Genomic DNA, 21,857 nt, shown 5'->3' on the forward strand with positions numbered 1-21,857 from the left:
TATCCTTCAAGAAGCCTGGAGAACTATTCCTGAAGACTACGTAAAAGAAATGACAAGACGAAAGTTTGCCCAAGAGAGTTTAGGCTGTGTTGAAGAATAAAGGTGGTCATAGTAATTATTCACTTTCAAGCTCATTAAAATTGTACAAACTCCTCTTATACCTTATACACTCTATTTCCCTGTTCCCAGCTTCTTAGGAAATTAAAGGAATGAAGAGCGGTTCAAGACTTTTGCACAGTGCTATAGATATTTAGTATATGTGTATGTCTATAGGATAGCCCAATATTTGCTTACCGGTGAGTACACTGAATTTAAAGACCCTCTGTTCTCTGTTAATGAGTTGATATTAAAACGCTAAATAAAACGAGCTATGTGGCTGGTTTCAAGGGTTCCAGTGGTGCTAAGCTCCAAAGTTCAATCTCCTGGTAACCCACATTAACACTCCTATTGTGTTCAGGTCAACCCTAATGCATGTTATGTCATTTTCAGCAAATAGAGAGCTGGGCTCCCCTTGTGCAGCCGGGGAACAAGGTGCTTTGGCTCCAGTTTAGACATGAAAAGAAAAGAGAACACACTCAGTTGTACGGTGGCCACTGGAGCCACATAGATACGTTTATTTTATTCCATTTTTTTATTAAACACAATAACCAATCCACACTATGATACGATGTACACTTGTCAACTAAGCAGCATGTTCTGCTAGTCTTTCAAGGCATTGATTACAGGACTAATAGGTGACATTCTGCCTTCTGATACACACAATATATACAAGCTAAAGAGTGACGCATGAGAAACCTTTTCTTAAGTCATGAATGAGACAGAGCACTACTGTCACATAAGAGCTGAAGCATAAGAGATGAAAATGGTCAAAAGGTGCTTTTCAATATTCTAATGTGGCTTTTTCTCTTTTCTTTTCTTTTTTTTTTTTGCCAGATTTCTGCCTTAACCTCCTAAGACCCGAACTCTTCCACGGCATGCATTTTTAATTTCTCTTTGATATTTGGGCTGATTGGGACCCGATTAATGTAAAAACAAAGAATTGCCAGATTTTTTTTTTTTACCTAATTTTTGTTTCTAAGAAAAATGAGAGCCACATATGAGGATATTAATATAAAATTTCAATAGAACAGTAGCAGTATAATGTCCTCATAAGTGGATATCAGGCCCTTGTAGAGCAAAATTGAGTATTTTGGTCTAAATAATTAGGGTCTAAAATGTGATGTCCACATATGTGGACGCCAGGTCCTAGGAGGTTAAAGCAAAACTGGTTATCTAAATGTTGTTAATCTGCAAACATGATCGATGAAAGAGGCCAATTTGGACTACTGAAGTGCACCCGATCTCGCTTTGTTTATTTTATTCTTTTTAATGCAAAGCACCTGCAGCTTCTTAAAGTCTCCATTATGCATCAGCTAAAAACTGCTCAAAGATAGTTTAAAGGACAGACAACAGAAGAGAACAAAGATTCACAAGTATGAAGGACAAAATTCATGACACCAGACCCATAATTTCTTAACTGTGATCCCCCCCACCCCTCCCTTGCTCTTTATCATCCTGTAACAAGAATTACTTCCATAGCATCTGTATCTTCACCCTCCCAACCTGTGCCACTTTCCCCCCCTTTGCTTTTTTTTATAATCCAGTGTTGTTCTGAGTGTGAGCGCTTGATCCCGTCCATCTCTTTGCAGGATTTGTGTGTATAAGTGTGTGTGTGTAAGTTTGGGACCACTGAGATGCTCCTTTAGAGATTGGTTGGCCCGTTTACCAGATATATCCCCCGTCATCCACCTCTCCCACCTCCTCTTCTTCAGCCTCCTCTGCAGTCTCCTCGGCTTCTTTCTCCTCCTCGTCTTCCCATCCAACCCCACTTCCAAAATCACCTGAATATGCCATTTCGTAATCTGCGGGAAGACGGAGAGAAAACACACGGGGCATGGGAGGGGGGGGGGATGCAAAGAAATCGAATTATCCGCTGTGGCCATCTTGCACATTGCAATATATTCTGTTCAGCATGCCTTCCTCTCAGCTTTGATGGAGTCCTTTCTGTGCCAGTGAGAAATGCTAAAATCAATTTAAAAACACTGACTGCAATGGCAAAAAAATAGGGGGAGGGGGGCATGTGTTTGACTTTGTCTGGATTTTAATAGCTATTTCTAAACCTTGCCAAGGGACCTATTCTTATCAGGCACAGGTTCAGTCCAACCAGTCCTCATTTATCTTGAAAGACTTTTCTCACAGCGACAAGCGGCGCTTTAGAATGCAAATGACTCCGGACACATGAATGTGGCACTTGGTCCCTACTGCGAGTTATGCTGCAGTGGGCCTCGTCCCTTTAACATAAAGAAAGCCTTGTGCAGAATGCATGCAGCGGGGACACGTGCAGAATTGCGCTGATCTGCAGTGGATTTTTTGAATTTTGGTCCTCTAACTGCATTCAGCTTTCAAGTTCAAAAAAATCTGTTTTTTATCGGCATCTGAAACCTTTTGACACTCACCGCAATCTGGCTTGCCACGAATCCTCGATCCGGCCACTTCTCCTCCGTTTTGGTTGACACACCAACACTCCCCCCTGTCACACTGCTGCTTCCTGTAGAAGCCGTCTTCGTCACAGCTAGGAATGAATCGACCTGCCATTTACACGCACACACATAAATAAATAAGAGCCGAGTAAGGTAAAGCGGCCTCGCCTTCAATCTCGCACAATTTCTCAGTGCGGCTCATCACACATGGCGCTGAGCCCAAGTGACAATATAATGCATGCAGCATATGTGGAGGCTAATTCTATATTCCATGAAAACAATATGTTCATGGAGGAATACCCAGAGGAAGTCAGCATGCTGCAGCTTACTGAGGTGATGTGGGGGTGGCTGGCTATCATGATGTTATAAGGGAGGACGTATAAAAAGCAGCCTGTGATCACACTTAAGTGTAGCTGTGTTTATCGGTGAGGCAAAAATTAGCCTGGTTGTAAACTTCAGAGATGGGCGGATCTGTTGTGTCGCTTAATTGTGTTTTGATACATTTGTAAATGTAATGAAAAATAATAATTAGGGATGGCTGAACTGTCCATCCAGTCTTTCGGGGGAACGTCAGCGCGTCAGGCTGGCAGACTGCCCCCTGCTCACCGTTCTGTGTCCTTGGAGAGTCTTGACTCAGAGCCCAGTCAGCAAGCCAAAATCAAAATCTGCAGTGCGCACATGCACACTCACACATAATCACACACTGCTCCTCTTTACTTCTTAACATGCACGCGTAAGACAAACACAAAGATGCCCGTATCATGCTATAATCCACAGAAAGGATCAGGGACTAACCCCCTGCACCTACCAAACTTCCTCTTCCCGCCGTCTAATACTTGGATCCTCTCGAGTTCAGCAAGGCAGGGGGGTTCTTAAAAGAAGTGGAAATAAAGGCACAATTAGTCACAGAAGAGAGAAAATAACAAAAATCTTAGAGAGCTGCAACTATAATCCATGTATTTTAGGACCCTTTCTTCCCAAATAAATAACTGTACAATCCTGGGACCTAGTTTCTGCTCAGCTGCTTGGCTGACACGCTCAATCTCCGAGAGCTGTGGGAGAATCAGGCTGTCAACAAGCAGCAGAAATGTTTTTAGTGCCTTGCGGTGACCGTTTCGGCCCATAGGGGGACTGAAGGATGAGGAGGAAGACAAACACTGATGGGCCAGCGCACAACACAGACGCAGCCACACCTCGAGGGCAGGCGAGCGCCTTGAAGTTTGATTGCATGTGCCAGAAGGGAAAATGTCAGCATACAGACAAGTGAGTGCGAAGCCACAAGCCTGCAGACCTCACATAATCCCCCGAACACTCACTCTCTCTCCAGAAGCAGAGGCACCATTCGGCAGTGGAGACCTTGCCGTCCCTGTAGGAATCGCAGGAGTTGAAGAAGGGCCGAATGCAGACCTCATACTTGTCTAGGTTGATGGCAGCCAGCTCGGCCTGATCCAGGTACAGGTCGCTATTGGTGTCCAGCTTGGAGAACATCCAGCCTATGGAGTCCTTACAGCTGGCCACCAGGCTCCTGTCCAGCACTGCCAACACACAGAGGCAGACAAACAAACATAGACTTTTTTCAGGGGGACAGCTGCACAAACGGAAAAAATCACGCCAGCATGCTCAGAAACATCTCCTGTTTCCAATGCAAATCAACTGCATTTATCATCCTCCTAATGCTGCGCTCTTCCAGTGCTGCCAGTTTCAACGTTAAAAAAAGAAAGAAAAAGTTTTGCATATGAAAATGGCATTATAACGTATTGTTCTCCTGGCTTTACAACGCCAGTTGATGCTTGCAACTTCTTGTACCCTGAAGCATAAACATCCTCCCGTATGTGATGCAGCATCCATCCAATATAGTTTCAGGCAAATGGTTGGAAGTGGCACCAACAGGATTGTAAAACCACATTTATTAGAATTTGATTTTCCTGCTGTACTTCTTTTTACTATTTTAATTATAGTGATTGGCTGATACGATTACTGATTACAAATCCTTGAACCAGAAAATAGCTTGTGGAAGGCATCCAGTTTATTTCTTTATGAGGCATCAATTATTTTTTGTGAATTTAGAGATCCAGAGATGTACAGTGTTAAACAGCCAAGAGCTACAGTGCCGACTGTCAGCAGCAGAAACAAACTTTGTCTTAAATGAGACATGAAAAATAGATTTAATGGCTTTCTTAGATATTTTATAGTACGCTACCCTGCATCTAAAGCATTGAAATGCCCTCTTCATGCAATGAGTTTATTAAGTAGTAGCGCTAACCTGATGTGGTGCTGACTGCAGTGGCTTTGGCCCCGGGCTTGCTGTTGTTGTTCTGCTTGGCATTACTCTGCAGTAGCTGGAACCAGTCCCTCAGACGCTCCCCGAGATCAGCCAGATCCTGCCCGGTGCAGCCCTCTGTGTAAGTACAGGAGAGAAAAATATTTGTTGCACCTATTTATGCAGTTATGATGGCTGTTATGCTTGAGTAGATGTGTGAGAATAAAACAAAACATGAGTTGTATGTCATGTATGTTGCTCTCACCATGTTTACTCTCCTTGGTTGTAGGAGCAGTAGTTGGACAAGGACAGAGACCAGAACACTTCAGGGTAAGATCCTTCCCCGTAAGACACGCCTGCTGCTCCAGCTTGCACTGCAACACACATACAGTCATTAAACATACGCGTGTGCACACACACCGATGACATCGACAAGGGGACACAAAGGTGAAGTGAAATGAGTTATTGCCGCAACGCAGATCAAATATTCATGAGGTGACCGACTGTAAGCCTTAATTCAAAATCAGAGTCCTGGTCTTGAATGCGCTTCCCAACCTTTACTTGCACACAAGGTCAGAAATAGTGATTCAAAAGACAAAGCATTAATCAATAAACACATGGGATTCTGTCACCGCAAGCCACCAATTGGTTCCTCTGAGGCCATACATTACGGCTCTTTGTCTCAGCTTTGTGTCCCTTGAGATTCTCCTCACACTGCTTAGCTCTGAATGTGCAAAGGTGTGTGTCGGTTCTTACCAAACGACGCAGAGCACGTACAGCATGTACCACGGATTTCAAGATGTGTGTAAAAGTATGTGTACATCCGTATGACCTAAATTTGCAAGAGTTGTCAAGGCTATTTAGCAACAGAGCATATAGTAGCGGAATTTATGTGTTGAATCAGCATGTAATAATGTTCACCGAGGGGAACGAGCCACATTAGAGGAGCTCAAGTGCACATCACAGTCACAGCACTGCTAATATACGTAAAACCACATGGAAAAATTAAAGTGGTGCTCAGTGCAGTCAACTTTGTACTGTTGCTTTGCTATATGTATAAAATTCAACCATAAATCTCACTTTTTAACCATCTAACCACTCATTAATCATATTCGATATGTACAATATGGTTAGGTTTTGTCAGTTTTGGAGTATTCCACATCATCGGTGTGATTTTTCCCCTCCCAAAAAACCCAGAATAAAAGCCAGACACAGCAAATATGATGCAAATTAAAACTATTTTTAATTATTATTTTATGTTTTTAATTTGTCAGGCAGTTTAGTAAACACTCCATTTTCAAAAAATGTTAAATTTCTGGCAATTATTTAATTGTTTAGACATTAACAGGTTAATTAAAGTGGGGGGTGGAGGTGTACCTTTGAGGCATAGTTGTGTCCATCAGATCCACACACAGGCCCAGTGGAGGAGATGGGACAGGGGTGACAGTTTCCATCAGGAGACCTGAGAGCGGGCTGCTTCAGCCTGCAGGACAAGGGGACAACACAACCATGTCAGCCTGGATAAGTCCAGCTTAGACAGCAACTGCTGCGTTAATTCAGAGTACACACACAGCAGCACCAAAACACAAGCGCAAAGCTAACAGGCCTCCTCTGTGTTGTCCGAATGCATTAGCTTATCATTAAACAGCAGGCAGTCGTACTTACACTGGTGCACAAACAAGCTTTAATACTACGAGTGTGGCCGACAGGGATAAACACTTCAGTTTGCAGCAAACTATGGAGTGTGTGCTTGGTTGAGTTGACCTCATGCTAGTATGCGTAAAGAAGATTTTTATTTTTTTTGACTATTTTTGTGTTTTGGGAATTAGTCAATTCTTGCCCAGGGGCTACACACACTCACCTGTGTTCAAGTTTCTTGCGGTTGACGCACACAGCTCTCTGGTAGCCCTGGGCGATACACACCTTGTGTCGGCTGCACTTAACCTTTTGACAAGGGTCCTTGGTGGTGTCTACATCTGGGGAGAAAAAAGAAAATGAGACATGTACTTTAGCTTCCACACTGCTTCACTTTTCCTCCCTCTCTTTCCCCCGTTTCTATATTTTTCTGCCCCCTACTTGCTCAGCATAACCCGAGAGTCAGTCTAAATGACTCGAGCTGTGCTGGTGTTGCACTATTTTAAATATGCACTCTGAGGCACTTTTATTTATTGGGAGGAAAAATCTTATTCTTGAACATAAAATTACAAGAGCTTCTTTAGTTTGCTTTTAAGCACTTGTGCTTGTGTTGATCCAATTTAGCTCCTCAGCTGATATTAAAAAAAAAAAAAAAGTGTTGAATAACTTGCAGACTTTTTCTACTTACATATTTACATTTTCTACTACACTTAAATAATTCCTGCAATCTGGGCTAAAGCCAGGATGTCTACCTCAGGTTGCCACATCCATCAAACTCTCTGCTAGCAGCACCTCACACATGCTCATATGTCATATCTGTCTCTTCCTAGCAGGCCTCCTGGAGCCTGACCTGGATGTCACCCTCTATTCTCTTTGACTACTTCAGCCTATATTCACCTGCACTATCCATCAGCACAGCTACACAGGAATAGAGTTTATTTTCACACTGCTATCACAGACTTCATATGTAGGACTGAGGTTCGCCTTGAATCCTTACTGTATCCTGTTTTATGGCAGTTAGCAGGCAGGCTTAGGATCTCCTCTCTTGTCCTTTCTGTTCGCAGAATACATTAATTCTGCCTACATCACAGGATTATTGAAGCGAACTGACAGAGATCTGATTTGAGTAGCAAATCCAAAACAATACACCCCCCCCCCAAATCCTGCTATGGCTGAGCTGGTTGTATAACTGACTGACTGACTGCTCTGCTGCTGGGGAGAAGGCTTGGAGGCATTAATGCCCAGATGCAGACTCCTCATCCATTTAAACTGTCAGCAGTGCAGCCTTATTCTCTGGTTGCTCCTTATCCCAGTTGGCATTGATTGTGTACACTATCTCAGTACACAATATCACAGACGTCTCCCAGCTTTTCTTACTCGACTCTGTCCTCTTTTGCTGCCACCCGCCTTTCTTTTCCTCGCAGGTTTGATGTTTCACCACCCGCCCTGTCCAATTCACACCAGCGCATCAGCAGAATCACGGTGCATCAGCCAATTCCACCCTTTGGGGACCCTCTCTCTGACATGAAGGAGAAGGCGATTAAGTGTAGTAGGTAAAGGGCCACGTACGCAAAAGGCTATATGTTTTGCAATCCATTGAACCAAAGAAAGCAAAGGAAAGAGAGAAGGAAAAGCATAAATACAAATAAGATGATCCTGATTTTTCTAATAGCAAAAACATTTGTAAATAACTCTCGTCTGTAGCGAGTGGCTACAATGCTGGCACGGCGTTGTGTTGTGAGTACAGAAGCATAAGGTGGCTGCCTGAGCCTCATGTTAACTTAACAGGCTTCCACGGATTAAAGCAGTGCCTGCGATGATGACGTTTCCATAGCAACAGGCTCTCCGTGGTCTGGGAATCATTTCTGGGTTGACTGTGATTTGCAGCTCAATCTGGTGTTTCTAAGAACTCTCTCCCTCTCCGTGTCTCAAACCCCCTGTTGTGCAATCATGTTTATCAAGCCACCTTTCTTCCATCTTTTCACATTCCTTTGTCTTCTCCTCACATCAGACATCCTCGCTGTGCGCCCTCACTCTTGGCCTACCTGTTTTGCTTATTATTTTCCACCTCGCATTCCACTATTTTTCCATCTATTCCCCACTGCACCCACCTACTGTAATTCTTTTTACTTTTAGAAAGTCTCTCCTATGGTTTTAAACTAATGCCTGCAGCAGTAAACCTCTCCTAATTAGGCTCCCCGTGCTTCAGTCTAATCCAATCGAGATTTGCATGAGGTTTATCCCTGCAGATTGGGGATAACGGAAGCAGCGCTCAGGCCACATCCTCATCATCAGCTCTTTTATCTAGTATTTACACACCCAGTCTCTAATGTCATTGGTGCTATGTTGTTTTCTAGGTAGGAGTGTCCTCAGGTGTGCCTGCACTTCGTGCAAAAATAGTCCAGCCTGGATCAAGATGAGTAAATTACTGCTGCTAAATATGATGCTATAACTGCAGGCAACTTGGCAACATTACATTACATATATTTTTATTTTTTATAAAAGAAAAAGTTAAGATACACTGTGTTAATTCCAGCTTTTGTGCTAAGATAAGCTACTGGCTTTAATTATACATTTAGTAGATGATCATATTTCTGTTCCATTTAAAAATGCTGATTAGTGGCAGCTTTATACCATCTAAAACACTTTACACATTCACCAGATCTATAAGGAAGAAATAGTAGTGAAATTACTACAATTTAGATTACAGTGGAGATTTATTAAATTAAATTATTACATTTCCTCAGAAAATGTTAAATAAAAGAGCCTCAGGAGCAAAAACATAATTTGTTTCACGTGCAAGGCAAAGTGGACAAAAGGGTCTCTCTTTTGCCTCTACCTTGTTTTAAACAGGTTGGATCTCACAACATCTATCAATAGTCCTCATAGAGAGTGGACTCAGCACATTCACCCATTTTCATGCGGTCTGCCTTTGACATAACACCAGGAAGTGTCCATTTACAATTTATTGTCCTGTCTACCTGGGAATGATATATGCAAATCCAGGGTGTAATGTGTAAAAAACATTACATACTCACACACTGTATAAGGAAGAAAGAGCAGTGAAAGGACTGCAATTCAGATTACAGTGGAGATTTACTGAATGTCCTTAGAAAATGTTAAATAGAAGAGACTCAGGAGCAAAAACACAATTTGTTACAAGTACGAGGCAAGGTTGACCCCCCTCCAGAGTTGGAATAACAGGCTGTTTCCTTTACAGCCTTATATAGTTTGAAATTACTGGATAGAAGGAACCCCAGGCGGGCCTAAATAGGATGCTCAGGAAGAGGTGATGGTGAGAAGGACAAAGGGAAATTCCCCAGGGAACTTAATTGGGTGTTTTTCTGTTTTCGGAGGTTTAGAGTTGGAGTAGTGTGCATACAGTACATGATGTGTGCACTGTGTGCAAAGAGCTGGGCAAAGTCCCAGAAGCGCTGGTTGTTGTAAAGTAAAAACAAGGTAATAGCAGTGGAGATAGCAGTGGAGATATTTGCAAAGGGCAAGATTTTCCCAACAAAAACAAAATGGTCTATCCATTGTCTTTATCTTGTTTTAAACAGATTATCCCTTACATTTATTAATACCCTCTAGAGCAGCGATGTCATATACATGGTGAGCCACATACAGCTCACTTTGATCATAAGTGGGCCGGAAAGACTTATTTACTTTGGTGTTGCATGAATGGCCATGGATGAGGTTTTATTAGCAGGAAAAGCTACAAAACGTATTATAATTGAAAAACCCTAAATGTGTGCCCTCCTTCTTATGCTTTTTTTATGCTTGATGCATCGCTTGTGTTGTGCGCCGATTTTGACAAAGTAGACGTCTGGCTTCTAGTTTTGACTTCTTCTCCTCCTATAGCAGTACTTTAGCAGCGATGTTATCTGAGTGGCGACACCGATCCTTCAAGACAATACTGCAATGGCTTCCTGTGCCGTAACAGTGGGTATGAATTCAAGTTTCTGTGAAACATTGTTGTGGGTGTGAGTGAAGCGACCATTACAGCAGGTATATCGTGGCCTTTATTTTTCAAAGCCATCCAGTGGAGACTTTGCTGGGCTGATTTAGGCCCCCGTGCCTTATATTTGAATCCCTGCTCTAGAGGAACAGTCCTCGTAAAGTGTGGGTTCAGCAAAATTCACCATGCTGTTTGCCTTTAATATATCCAGAAAATGTCCATTTACCATTTATTGGCCTCTCTATCTTAGATCAGCATATGTAAATCCAGTGTACACTTAAAGGTATACATAAAAACATCAGTGCTCTACACATGCACTTAATTGTTAGGGTGTGTGTGCTTGATTACTCTTACAACCTTACATTACAACAGTTTGTCTACCACAATTTAATGTCTTTAAGTATGCCAATTTAGTCATTTGTGGGGCTGCACAAATCAACTGTAGATTTCCTGGACCTGTTTTTACAGCAACAAAGCGAGATCACTGCAGTGCAGCTTTAGACAATGGAAACAGCAAAACAAGGAAATTAATGACAAATACTCATTCTTTTTGCAACACATGTACTGCAGATCCTACTCACAAATATATATACTTCACTAAGGCCAACATTAGTCAAACAAATGTATAGATTAGTTTTGCTAGAGCAGCTGCAAGACCCACAGCACATGACAGAGCAGGCAGAGCAGATGCAGCGGTTGTGTCAGGTTGCAAAGTGGCTTGTAGGGCCAACAGCAAAATGGAGAAAAGGTATCAACTGAGCCATCTGATGATATTAAGATTGGGTTTAACTATTTGTTTCAGTTCTGAGTCTTTCACCCAGCCTTTTGTGTGTTGGACTTCAGAGTTCTGTTGATTCCTGGTTATAGTCAGTTTGTTTCTTAGTTCGTTATTGTGTTTTCAGCTTTGTGTTTTTGTTCCAGTTACTGTTGAGTTCTTCCAGTTTTCCCTGCCTCTCTTGTGTTCCCCATGTATAGTCAGTGTTGGGGAGTAACGGAATACATGTACCGCCGTTACGTATTTAGAATACAAAATATGAGTAACTGTATTCCGTTACAGTTACCGTTTAAAAAGGTGGTATTCAGAATACAGTTACTTTGGTGAAATAAATGGATTACACGGCGGTACTTTCCTGTTTCATATTGTCGCGGGTCAGGACTGTTTGGGTTTGTTTGACAGCTACGCTCTGTTGTTCCAGGCGGCAGCGTTACGGTTGCCATGGTTACAGGGTGACGCTCTCTCTCTCTGCGTGTTTCCTGGGTGAGAGAGCGCTTTTTTGTTGTTGTTGTTGTGCTAAGCTAAAAGGCAGAATGCTACAGGCATGGCCCTAAAGAATGTAGCCTCATGGGCAGTGTAGTCCGTGCTGCAGCGAGAATGGACTGCCATACACGTTATGTGTCTGTGAGCGAGGGAGGGAGAGAAAGGAAAAGTCCGAGCTGTCACGGAGCAAAAACGGGAGCTGGAAGCATGTAAATATAATAATAACCACTGCAGCGAAGAAGAGTGCCTGACGAGCCCATTTGTAAGTAAGCTATTAAGACTCGACTGTACACTGTGTTCGTGTTTTCCTCCGGAAAAAATAAGTTCTGTTGGAGCAGCCTTTCAACGCCTCTCTCTGTCTCTCGCTAGCAAAGTTGACCCAGACAACAAAGTAAAGCTATTTTTCAGCTACGAGCCCGACACGGAACCCGCCGTATTAGCCAGAGGTCCCTTTACTACGGTTCGGAGCCGCGGACCTTCAGGAACAGTAATAAATCACAGCAATAGTACATTCACGTAGTTGTAAACAGCATGATAATATATTAAGTAATCCAAAGTATTCAGAATATGTTACCTTCATTGAGTAACGTAACGGAATACGTTACAAAATACATTTTGGGGCATGTATTCGGTATTCTGTAATGGAATACATTTTAAAAGTAACCTTCCCAACACTGTGTATAGTCTCCATCAGTGATATTCCCTTTGGTCAGTTCTTCCTATTGTATTTTGGAAGTATCCTGCCAATCCTTCACTGATAGAAAACTGAAAATGCTACGTCCAGATGAACAGAATCAACTTTATGGGATCTCCTGCCTTGTGTACCCTGTATTTTGTTGTACTTTCCCTTAGTCTTGCTTCCCAGATTAATTTTTGATGTGTTCCCTGCTATTCCACATCTCATTAATTATCTTGTGTATTTTATATACAATTATCTGCTTAAGTACCAGAACAAAAAACAAAACAAAACACACCACAAGTCAAACAAAGACAATGCGAATGTTTCCAAGGGACACAAAGTGTTTTGTCTCTTGGAAACATTTCCCATCAGAGATATTCAGAGCGTATTTAGTTGTGCTGTGCATGTAATGTCAAATAAATGAAGACAATTCCTTAATTGGCTTGTGTCTTATCTATCTGTCCTTTAATAAGCTGCGGTGAGCTCTCTTGGCCACCCTCATTCGGGACAGCATCGACTAAAGTGGAGTCAGCTACTACGATTCCTGAATGCAAATTTCCACCTCAGTCTGTTGACGGCTTTGGCTCTCTTGTCTGTTGACATTTCTAAAGCTCTGTCTTCCTCTGCAAGGCAGTGTAGCAGTCTGGGCAGCCCGGCTGAGAAATGAGGCCTGTAGGCTCAGAGCTTCGGAGTAAAGACATCACACTGATTTAGTGATGTCTCAGAGGGACAAATCTCCTCTTTTCACTCTTTCGCTTCATTAGGCCAGTCATAAAGGAAGGCAGATCAATGGAGGGAGATAACACACTTGCGTCAGAATGAGAGAAAGGGAAATAGATAGATGAAGGGTTTTATGCTGTGTGAAATGAAAGATGTGAAATACTACTCATCTGACAACCTAAGGCAAGCATTTTAAAGTTTCATAAAAGCTGAAGACGCAAATGCCACTTGTGAAGTTGATCCACAGTATGCTGGTATGTTTGACTGCAAAATAGATAAGATGTGAGCCTCAAAAACCCAGGATTAGGTTCAAAGATGACATTTCATTTTTTAATGTTTGCCATGGCAACAAGTTAAATGAGAATTAAAACCTGACTATTAGCGTGGCTTTATGTGGACACTTGTGTACTACTGGAAATCTTCGCTTGTCGTGCAAGGTAGTGACTGAAGAACTTGTGGTTCCAAATTGACCGTAGCTATGGATGTGAGTGTGAATGGGACAGTAATCTGTGTACCCTCTCAGCTGAGATAGGCTCCAGTCACCTGTGACCCTCAATCTGATATGGGGTTAAGAAATTAGATGGACCTTAATCTTGCCTTGCACTGTCTCAACATCATCCCTTAGAGTTTGGATATACACTCAGCCACTGTGATTGGCATACCTGCTCAACTGCTCATGCAACTATCTAATCACCCAATCACATGGCAGTAACTGAGTTCATTTAGGCTTGAGACATGGTAAAGCCAGCTCACTGAAGTTCAAACTTCAGTGAGCTGCACTGCTAGCATAATGGGCAGGTTTTTGATGGGGCTCCCACACAAACGCAAAGCACAGGATCAAGGATCATATGCTTCCAAACCAACTTTCTTCCAAACCAAAGACTATAAAATATGATGAAGCATATCTTGCCTTTGGCTTCAACTGAACAACAGCGGTGCCAGGTAGGGATCCCCAAAAGAATTTGTTTCAAATAATGTCCAAATTGTCCAAATAATGGACAAACAGTATCCCACAATTCTTGATTTTTAGTTCACAAACACTTCTTATACTGAAATTTTGGCAATGCTAGCTCTTTATACAGTAAAGTTACAGTGGGATACAAATAATATCAGGCTGATCCTGCCACAATTTGTTCCCCTGGTTCAAATCACAGACAAACAGTATCCCACAGCTGTTTAATTTTTGGGAACCACTGCATTAAGGTATGCAGAAGACCATCTCTGAACACACAACATGTTGAAGTTACTCTGAAGCTACTCTGTTGGAGTAGGGATGCATCTAAAAGCTGCAGGACAGTAGCTCTCGAGGACTGGAGTTGGACACCCCTGCCTTATTTCAACAGAGCACTTTCACATCACGGACGTGCAGCCAACAAATCTGCAGCAACTGTGTGAGACTGTCATGTCAATGGGGAACAATATCTTGGGAATGATTCCAGCACCTTGTTGAATCGATGCCATAAAGCATTAAGACAGTTCTAAATACAAAAGGCGAGTCCAACCTAGTATGGGCAAGTTGTACCTAACAAAGTGAGTGTGTAATGTTTTGTGTATTTTTCAGTAAATGTTCTTGTCCTTGGATTCTTCCTTCTGAATAAAATATTTCCTCTTTACACATGAACAGAGCATAAGATATTTCTATTAGCATCCTATCACACTCTCATACACCTGCCAACTTGCCTTCACCCACAGTCCACAATTTCCTGATCATCAGAGTGCCTTAGAGCTGGCAGGAATAAAGCTGATGTCACTCATTTTACACTAAATCAAGGCATATTAGCTTCACACCTCTGCCTCACTGTCTTCTCATGCTTTTATACCTCTCACCCATTGGGAACAATAATTAGTCCTTCATTAAGTCCTTGGAAATTCCGCTAATGGACTCAGCTATTCAGCTGACTTCATTTAGGCTGCAAATCTAGTGACAGTGGTTAAGGACAAAACTCCATGTCATGACTTCATCTGGCACCGGCTCAATTAAGGCTGGAGTTGCAGCAGGAGTTGAGGAGGAGACCTCAGATGTTCTGCCTCCACTCGCGGCTCCTGCTGGAGTGGAGACGGAGGAAAAAGGAGGAAGCAGAGCGAAGTGATGATGGGTGGAAGTCGAGCCAATGTTTAGCATTTCCTGTGGGAGTCACATCAGATCCGCTCAAGCGGAGTGCAAACATCTTTCAGCATCTTCGCCAAGGAATCAGTGCAGCTGTGGACAGTGCACGTCTGACCCCGGAATAAAAATAAAAACACAAAAACACAGGCAACACTGTCTAATTTGGTGAACCGGTGACCGTCTGGAAAGCACTACAGTTCAAATACAGGCCACGGATCGTGCAGCAGCACAGCCATATAATGACATTCAGTTTCAATCAATCTTGCAGCTTTGCTTTCACTGCAAAAGCATCCATCGCAGGGATTTCTTCGTTTTGCATGGATTTATATTCATGCCTGAATAATGAATGCATTATGACACATCTTGAGTACAGATAAAGGTTTTTTACATGCACATACATTACTGTATTATACAAAGCCTGGGAGGTTTCATGAATATAGTTTTATTTTGAGATAATTGGATATACTTTGGATTCTAGTGGGTAATGTGTGTGTGTTTTGTGTTATCATTAAGATCCCATAAATAAATCTTACAGGGTAATAGCCTGTTTCACTGGGGCCTGGACGTTTACGTATTAACAGAAGATGTTCTCTTTGAGCAAATAAAGTATCGGGTTGTGTCAGGGTTACAGAAGAAGCATTAAAGGGGTGTTTTGCTTTGGACTGCTTCATTTGTAACCTTAATTATACTAGTCCAGAGTTTCCTGTCTTTCCTTTAACACATACAGAAAAAATGCAATCCTGTCTAGTAGGTTTCTTTTTCTTCATTTTATTTGTTACAACATTATTTACCAATGTTACTATTTGATTCATTGCAGAATAGTTAGCCTAAGGCTTGTTTTCTTCCACTGTGACCAGGCAGGCCAACAATTAAAATGTCCACACAGCGATACAACAACAGGAAGTGAGACAAAACTAACCAGACAAAACATAGACAAATTACACACACTCACACATACACACTTTGTCTGCATCTTAAATGTATCAGACAAATTATAAGCAAGAATATCTGAATACCAGTCCAAACAAATATAACACAGGTCAATATAGAGCCAGGAGTGGGCAGATTTTATAGTGATGATGTTAAATTGGCTTCTTTCCATTTTTTTTTTTTTGAGCAAAGATTCTAGTGGTTTCCTTTGGCTTTTATTTTGTTGAGAAAGAGCCAAGTTACATTTAGTGGCTATTTTAATTTGACATGTTTCTTAAAATTAGCATTTGAGCCAGGGATATGTCAATTTAGAAACCACATCAATCTTTTCACCCTTAATTAAAAGCAACTTTACTGTCCTTTTGATAGCATTAGTTAACTTCTTTAGCTCAGCACACATTATTAAATCTACTCCATGACACTATAACAGAAGGCAGAGTTTTCATAAGGAGGCCAGTTGGCTGACTACTTGTCCAGCAGACTATTTTATTACAAAAAATGTTGAGCCTAAAGAAAAAGTTTTGATTTACAAGCACAGATTAGCTCTGTGCTTATTCCTGTCATGGTACTAGGTCTGCGATCCAGGATTTGTGTTTCAGTTTTGGTATTATAATCTTTGATTATTGTTGTTGGTTTTCTTTAGTTCTCAGTTATCTTAGTTCTTCCTCTCTTAGTGTTTATCCCAGCCTGTGTTTAATCTCTGTGTTTGTTCATCTCCGGTGTCTCCCCAGTCAGTCGTGTCTCCTCATCAAATCCATGTCTCCATGCCTGTCTCATGTTTCCTGTTTTATTTTGATAGTCCTGTCCTGTGTGTGGTGTATTCTGCTTTGCTTCCTTGGTCTCTTTATGTCTAATTAGACCCAGGTGTTCTCTCCTCCTGTGTCTCGTTCCCTTGCTATTCCTGTCCCTCTGTCTGTTGTTGCGTCGTACCACTCCCATGTGCTCTGTGGTGTGTGTGTTTCCTCCATGTTCCTTGTCATCCTCGCTCCTAGTTTCTACTTTCCCAGTGTCTTAGTTCCTTGTCCTTAGTTTCTAGTTCTCTGGTTTTTGATTTTTGTTTCTAGTGTATTTTTTGCTACGGCGCAATTAAAGCTGCCTCTTTGAGTTATCCGGTGTGTGATGAGTCCTGCATTTGGGTCCACATCCTGCCTGCCACTCAGCAGATGGTTTTTATTTGTTCTTTTATTTTGGCAGTCATTTGTCTCCTGTGTTTTGCACCTAGCTCCACATCCCCTGTATTATCCTAATTTATTTCACCTGTGCCTTGTTTCCCCAGCTGTGTCTCATTCCCCTGATTAGCCCTCAGTGTGTGCATTAGTGTATATATTGTTCTGCCATTTCTTCAGTTCATTCAGTTTGCCTTAAGATATATGCTGATGCATTTGTAAAAACTTTTGTAAGAGTAACTGCAGCATTTCTTGCAGTCATGGTTAATTGTGATCGGATAAGCCAGTAATCAAATTGAAACTTTTAGCTTCTCTTTCTATAGAAATATTACGTCTAACTGGGTACTTCAGAGCTTCAGAATACTTGCTGAGGCTTTTATAAACTGAGATGAAAGCAGCTTTACTGCAGAAAAGGCCTGGGCATGGAATCATGTTTCAGAGAAACACAGACATAATGGAGTTCTACAATGGGAAGCCAAGAAATGACTAATTACTAAAGTTAAACATGAGACCGTACGACTGATACAAACGCAACAAGGAAGCATTTGGTATATATTTAGTAATATTGTGTAGCAAGTTACAAAGCTGTGGTTTTACATTTAGCTTTAATGAAAGTAGTTCATCTTTAACTTGAACTGTAAAAGCATTAAGAACCTTATTTGAGCCTAAATACATCTATAAGAAACTCTCAATAAGACCATCAAAAGGGCTTTTTCCCCCAAATAAGCATTTTTATAATATTTATGTTCCGGATAATCTTAAAAACAGCATAGTCATACATGTTGGTCCATCTTATATATTATTATCACACAGAAAGTGATCACTGAATATAAGTTAGTTATTGTTTTCTCTAATTAAGCACACTCACAGGCCACCTTGTTAGGTAAACCTCTTCAACTGCTCTTTAATATAGCTAATAAACCAGATGACATTTAGGCATATAAAGTTCAGACTTAGCATTGGAATAGCAAAAAACGACAATTTTGGTGACTTTGAACGTAGCATGGCACAAGATAAGCTGGTCTGAGTATTTCAGAAATTGCTCATCTGGGATTTTCTCACAGAGAAAACTCTCTGGATTCTCTGGGTGAAAATGCCTTGTTGATCCCAGAGGTCAGAGGAGAATGGCCAGACTGCTAAAAGCTGTCAGAAAGGCAACACTAACTTAAATAACCACTCATTACAACCAGCATATGTAGAACACACATCAAACCTTGAAGGTGGTGGGCTACAGCAGCAGAAGACCACACCGGGTGCACCTCCTGTCAGCTACGAACAGGAAACTGAGGCTAAGATTCGCACAGGCTAATCAAAATTGGACAAAAACATTGCCTGGTCTGATAAGTCTTGACTTGTGCTGCAACATTTTGATGATAGGCCCTGAATTTAATATAAACAACATTAAAGCATGGGGCAATCTTGGTCTCTGAGGAGTGTTTCCAGCACCTTGGTGAATCTATGCTGCCAAGAATTAAGGCATCTATGAAAGCAAAACTTGGTCCTAAAACTTGTCGTCGATTCTATGAGCCATTTGTAAGCTATCAAAATTCAACAAGACGCTTTTATGTTCAGCATCTCTCAGCAGCACACACAGAAAGGAACAAGATGTTGTGAAACTTACTGTCATTAGAACCTTGATTTTCATCCCAGGTACGCACGTAGTCATCCTGCAGAAAGAGGAAGAAAACACTACTTTATCATCTGCTGCCAAGACAAAAGAGTCAGGTAATTCACAGCAAGTGCACAGTGCTGCTGATATTATAAAATACAGCATGAACACTGCTATCATCACAGTGGAGAAGTGATGTAGTTTACATTATCACTGGACACTGATTATAATGTGTACACTGGCATGATAATTAGCTAAGTGAGTCACACCAGAGACTGTGGCTGTACATTCTTTATGGAAATGAGCTCAACAAATCTGCACACTCTGCCTATATTCGAGACATACGGTATCAGGGGTGAGCTGCCTTTTAAGTGCTCTGCCTTTTTACCCCCGTTTAATTAGAACATTAATCGCTCTAATTAAAATGGGCAAATTGAAAGAGATTTTGCAAAAAAGGGAGAAAAGATGGATGGAGAGGCAAAGATAAAGACACACAAAGAGACAAGGAAATTACTCATGAAGAAGACACTGGACAAAGGCGGCTATAAGAGAGCTTTACAAAAAGTGAAGAGAACTGACCTCTACCTCCTGGTGAAATGACAGCAAAAGGAGAGAAAAGAGTCGATATTAGTGAAGAAGAAAAGTGCAATTTTGGACAGAGCGTATTAAGCTGTATTCAAGACACAAGATCAGAGGACACAAAAAAGACTTTGTAAGTTCATTTTAAAATCCCTTAGAACCTGATTTTATAATAATATATGTAACAAAGTCTTTTGTTGCTTAGTTTTGTTTATTTACCACAAATTTAGAAGATCAGATCAGATTAGATTTGACTGAGAGAGGCCCACCAACATTAGGAAAGTGGTTTCACCTTATCACTAAATGTAACTGAATGATGGCTGGTGCATAAAAACACACAACATTAAATTTTCCCAACACTGCTTCACCACAAACCTAAACAAGGTGAAAAAGGTGGAAAAGAAGGGTATTGAGTATCGTAAGAATACAAGGTGACAGATGTCTCAACCTGTAGATGGTGGTACATATGACATTTCAGTTTTCTACCTGTTTCACCTTCAGGTTTGGGACACCTGTCAGTACTTTCCTGATGCAAAATAATAATGTCCAGATATAAATACACAGTGACAAACTGCATTAAAAATACAGTAAATTTTGTACACCGAATCGCTGAAACAGAAGGCCTCTGTACATTTTTATGGTATAATACTGCATTTCTTTTCTGGCATGACTCATCTGAATATACATGTTTATTTGTAATTTACAATGTTTGCATGACTGACTGACGTGTCACGGTTTAGCTATCAACAGACAAACTTTACCAGGATTCCTGTAGGGACTGATCACATCGAGACAGAGTTCAAGTATCATAAATACAGTAGCATTCCCTTTGTGGTGTAGTGCAAAGTTAATAGCTCAAAGAAATTGAATGACAGATAAAGATGCAAGAATATAAAGTGGTTCTCTGGGTGACAGTTGCACTGGAAACCCCCTTTTAAGCTTTAGCCCCTCATAGTTTGCACGGAATATGCTGACTGGTCTGCAAACACTTGCCAACTTCTCACCAAGCAGCAGTGAAACTGTGAAATGAGTTGTTGAGGATATCCTGAACGTTTCTGCTGGTAAGCGCTGCTGTTTTTACCGCTGTTAGCCTCTGTTAGCCGGTAGTAGTGAAACTTTCTTCTAAGTGGATCTAATATTGTTAGACTCTTCTGCTTAGTGAATAAACTCTAATACAATGTAAGAACGTCAAACAAAACAAAAAACCCCCAAATGTTTATCAAAGGGAAAGTTAGATTTTTTTTTAGATGCTTAAGCCTAACATTAGCTAAACTAACGTTAGCTTATATCCAGCTACTGTTGCTGTTGTTTAGCCAGTTGTCTGGAGATGGGAAGATTGCATGTTTAACCTGTTAACAATAAGCAACTGTGACAATATTGGAGGTGAATAGTCATGTTTTTGCATGTCTGTACGTGTTAGAGCCCTGACTTCAGTTCAGGAAACGAGGCTTCGGGTAATGAGGAAGAGGAAGGTGGAAGTAAGGGAGGAGAGAGACATAATGACAAAGAGATGATGAAAATATAGATGTACAGGTGTTAAATGGTCATAAATGGAGCTATTTGTGATGCTTAAATTAAAAGTAACTAATAAGGTGTGCTACATATGAGGCCAGTCTCTAGCCACATAGATGTGATTAGGGGGAAGTATTAGGCGGGCCACCATGGCAGCATCTACCTGCTCCTATGCATTTTTAATGGATTATTATTAAGTTTATGAGAATGCATCAATTTTCTAAATAACCTGAAGAAATTACTAACTGTACCTTTAAAAATTGTTATTTAACATCTTGATTGACATGGGGAAAATGGATTTTTAAAACACTTCAGCTTGTATTTTGGGGCTCTTCATCATCTGCCTGTAGGAGCTCCTACTTATGATGGAGGATATGCTACATGTTTGACAGAACCCTCTGTGTCTGTGTCTGAGTACAGACTGCTCAGAAATGGACTGAACCAGATGCAACGGCTTTGATTTTGCCCGTACACAAAAGCTGCCATAACCACAACGTCTCATACTTCATGAGTTGTCGTGTGTTCTCCGAGACTTTCAGCCTGTGTAAAAAAAATAAAAAATACAGCCTTTGCTGCAAAGGAGAACTCAAATTATCAGTGTGGTCATTCCAACTCAAAGGGTAATTTAGATGAATACCAAGATACCTAGAGGATTTAACTTGGCAGGTTATCACGAGGAAGTTGGTATGTGGAGGACACTCTTTGTGTTCATCTGGAGACAGCCAGCAACCTCCAGCCACCACTTGCCAACCAGCCAGGGAATATATATTTTTCAGGTGTTGCCACTCATTCGCCAGTGGGTCTTTAGTCCTGTGTGACAACGGAATAATACTTTACAGCAAAAAGCCGTTTATACAGATTACAACAGGACTGCCAAAATAACGGTATAATTCTGCAAAGCTTCTACTTTTGTGTACACACACAG

The 21,857-nt window shown here is 41.3% G+C and overlaps 1 protein-coding gene across 1 annotated transcript in view; it reads right to left on the reverse strand.

The window, feature by feature from the left end:
- Positions 1-592: 592 nt before the first annotated feature.
- Positions 593-21,857, reverse strand: part of spock2 (SPARC (osteonectin), cwcv and kazal like domains proteoglycan 2) — a 36,024-nt gene continuing 14,759 nt past the window's right edge. Inside the window, exons 2-10 of the mRNA XM_063491856.1 lie at positions 18,854-18,899; positions 6,641-6,755; positions 6,157-6,262; positions 5,045-5,153; positions 4,783-4,917; positions 3,836-4,054; positions 3,328-3,390; positions 2,496-2,627; positions 593-1,901 (exon numbers count right to left, since the gene is read on the reverse strand). Of these exons, the coding sequence (XP_063347926.1) occupies positions 1,762-1,901; positions 2,496-2,627; positions 3,328-3,390; positions 3,836-4,054; positions 4,783-4,917; positions 5,045-5,153; positions 6,157-6,262; positions 6,641-6,755; positions 18,854-18,899 (1,065 nt within the window). The 3' untranslated portion in view covers positions 593-1,761. The remainder of the gene's footprint in view (positions 1,902-2,495; positions 2,628-3,327; positions 3,391-3,835; positions 4,055-4,782; positions 4,918-5,044; positions 5,154-6,156; positions 6,263-6,640; positions 6,756-18,853; positions 18,900-21,857) is intronic.

This window comes from Pelmatolapia mariae, linkage group LG13 (assembly GCF_036321145.2).
Source record: "Pelmatolapia mariae isolate MD_Pm_ZW linkage group LG13, Pm_UMD_F_2, whole genome shotgun sequence".
Classification (NCBI taxonomy): domain Eukaryota; kingdom Metazoa; phylum Chordata; class Actinopteri; order Cichliformes; family Cichlidae; genus Pelmatolapia; species Pelmatolapia mariae.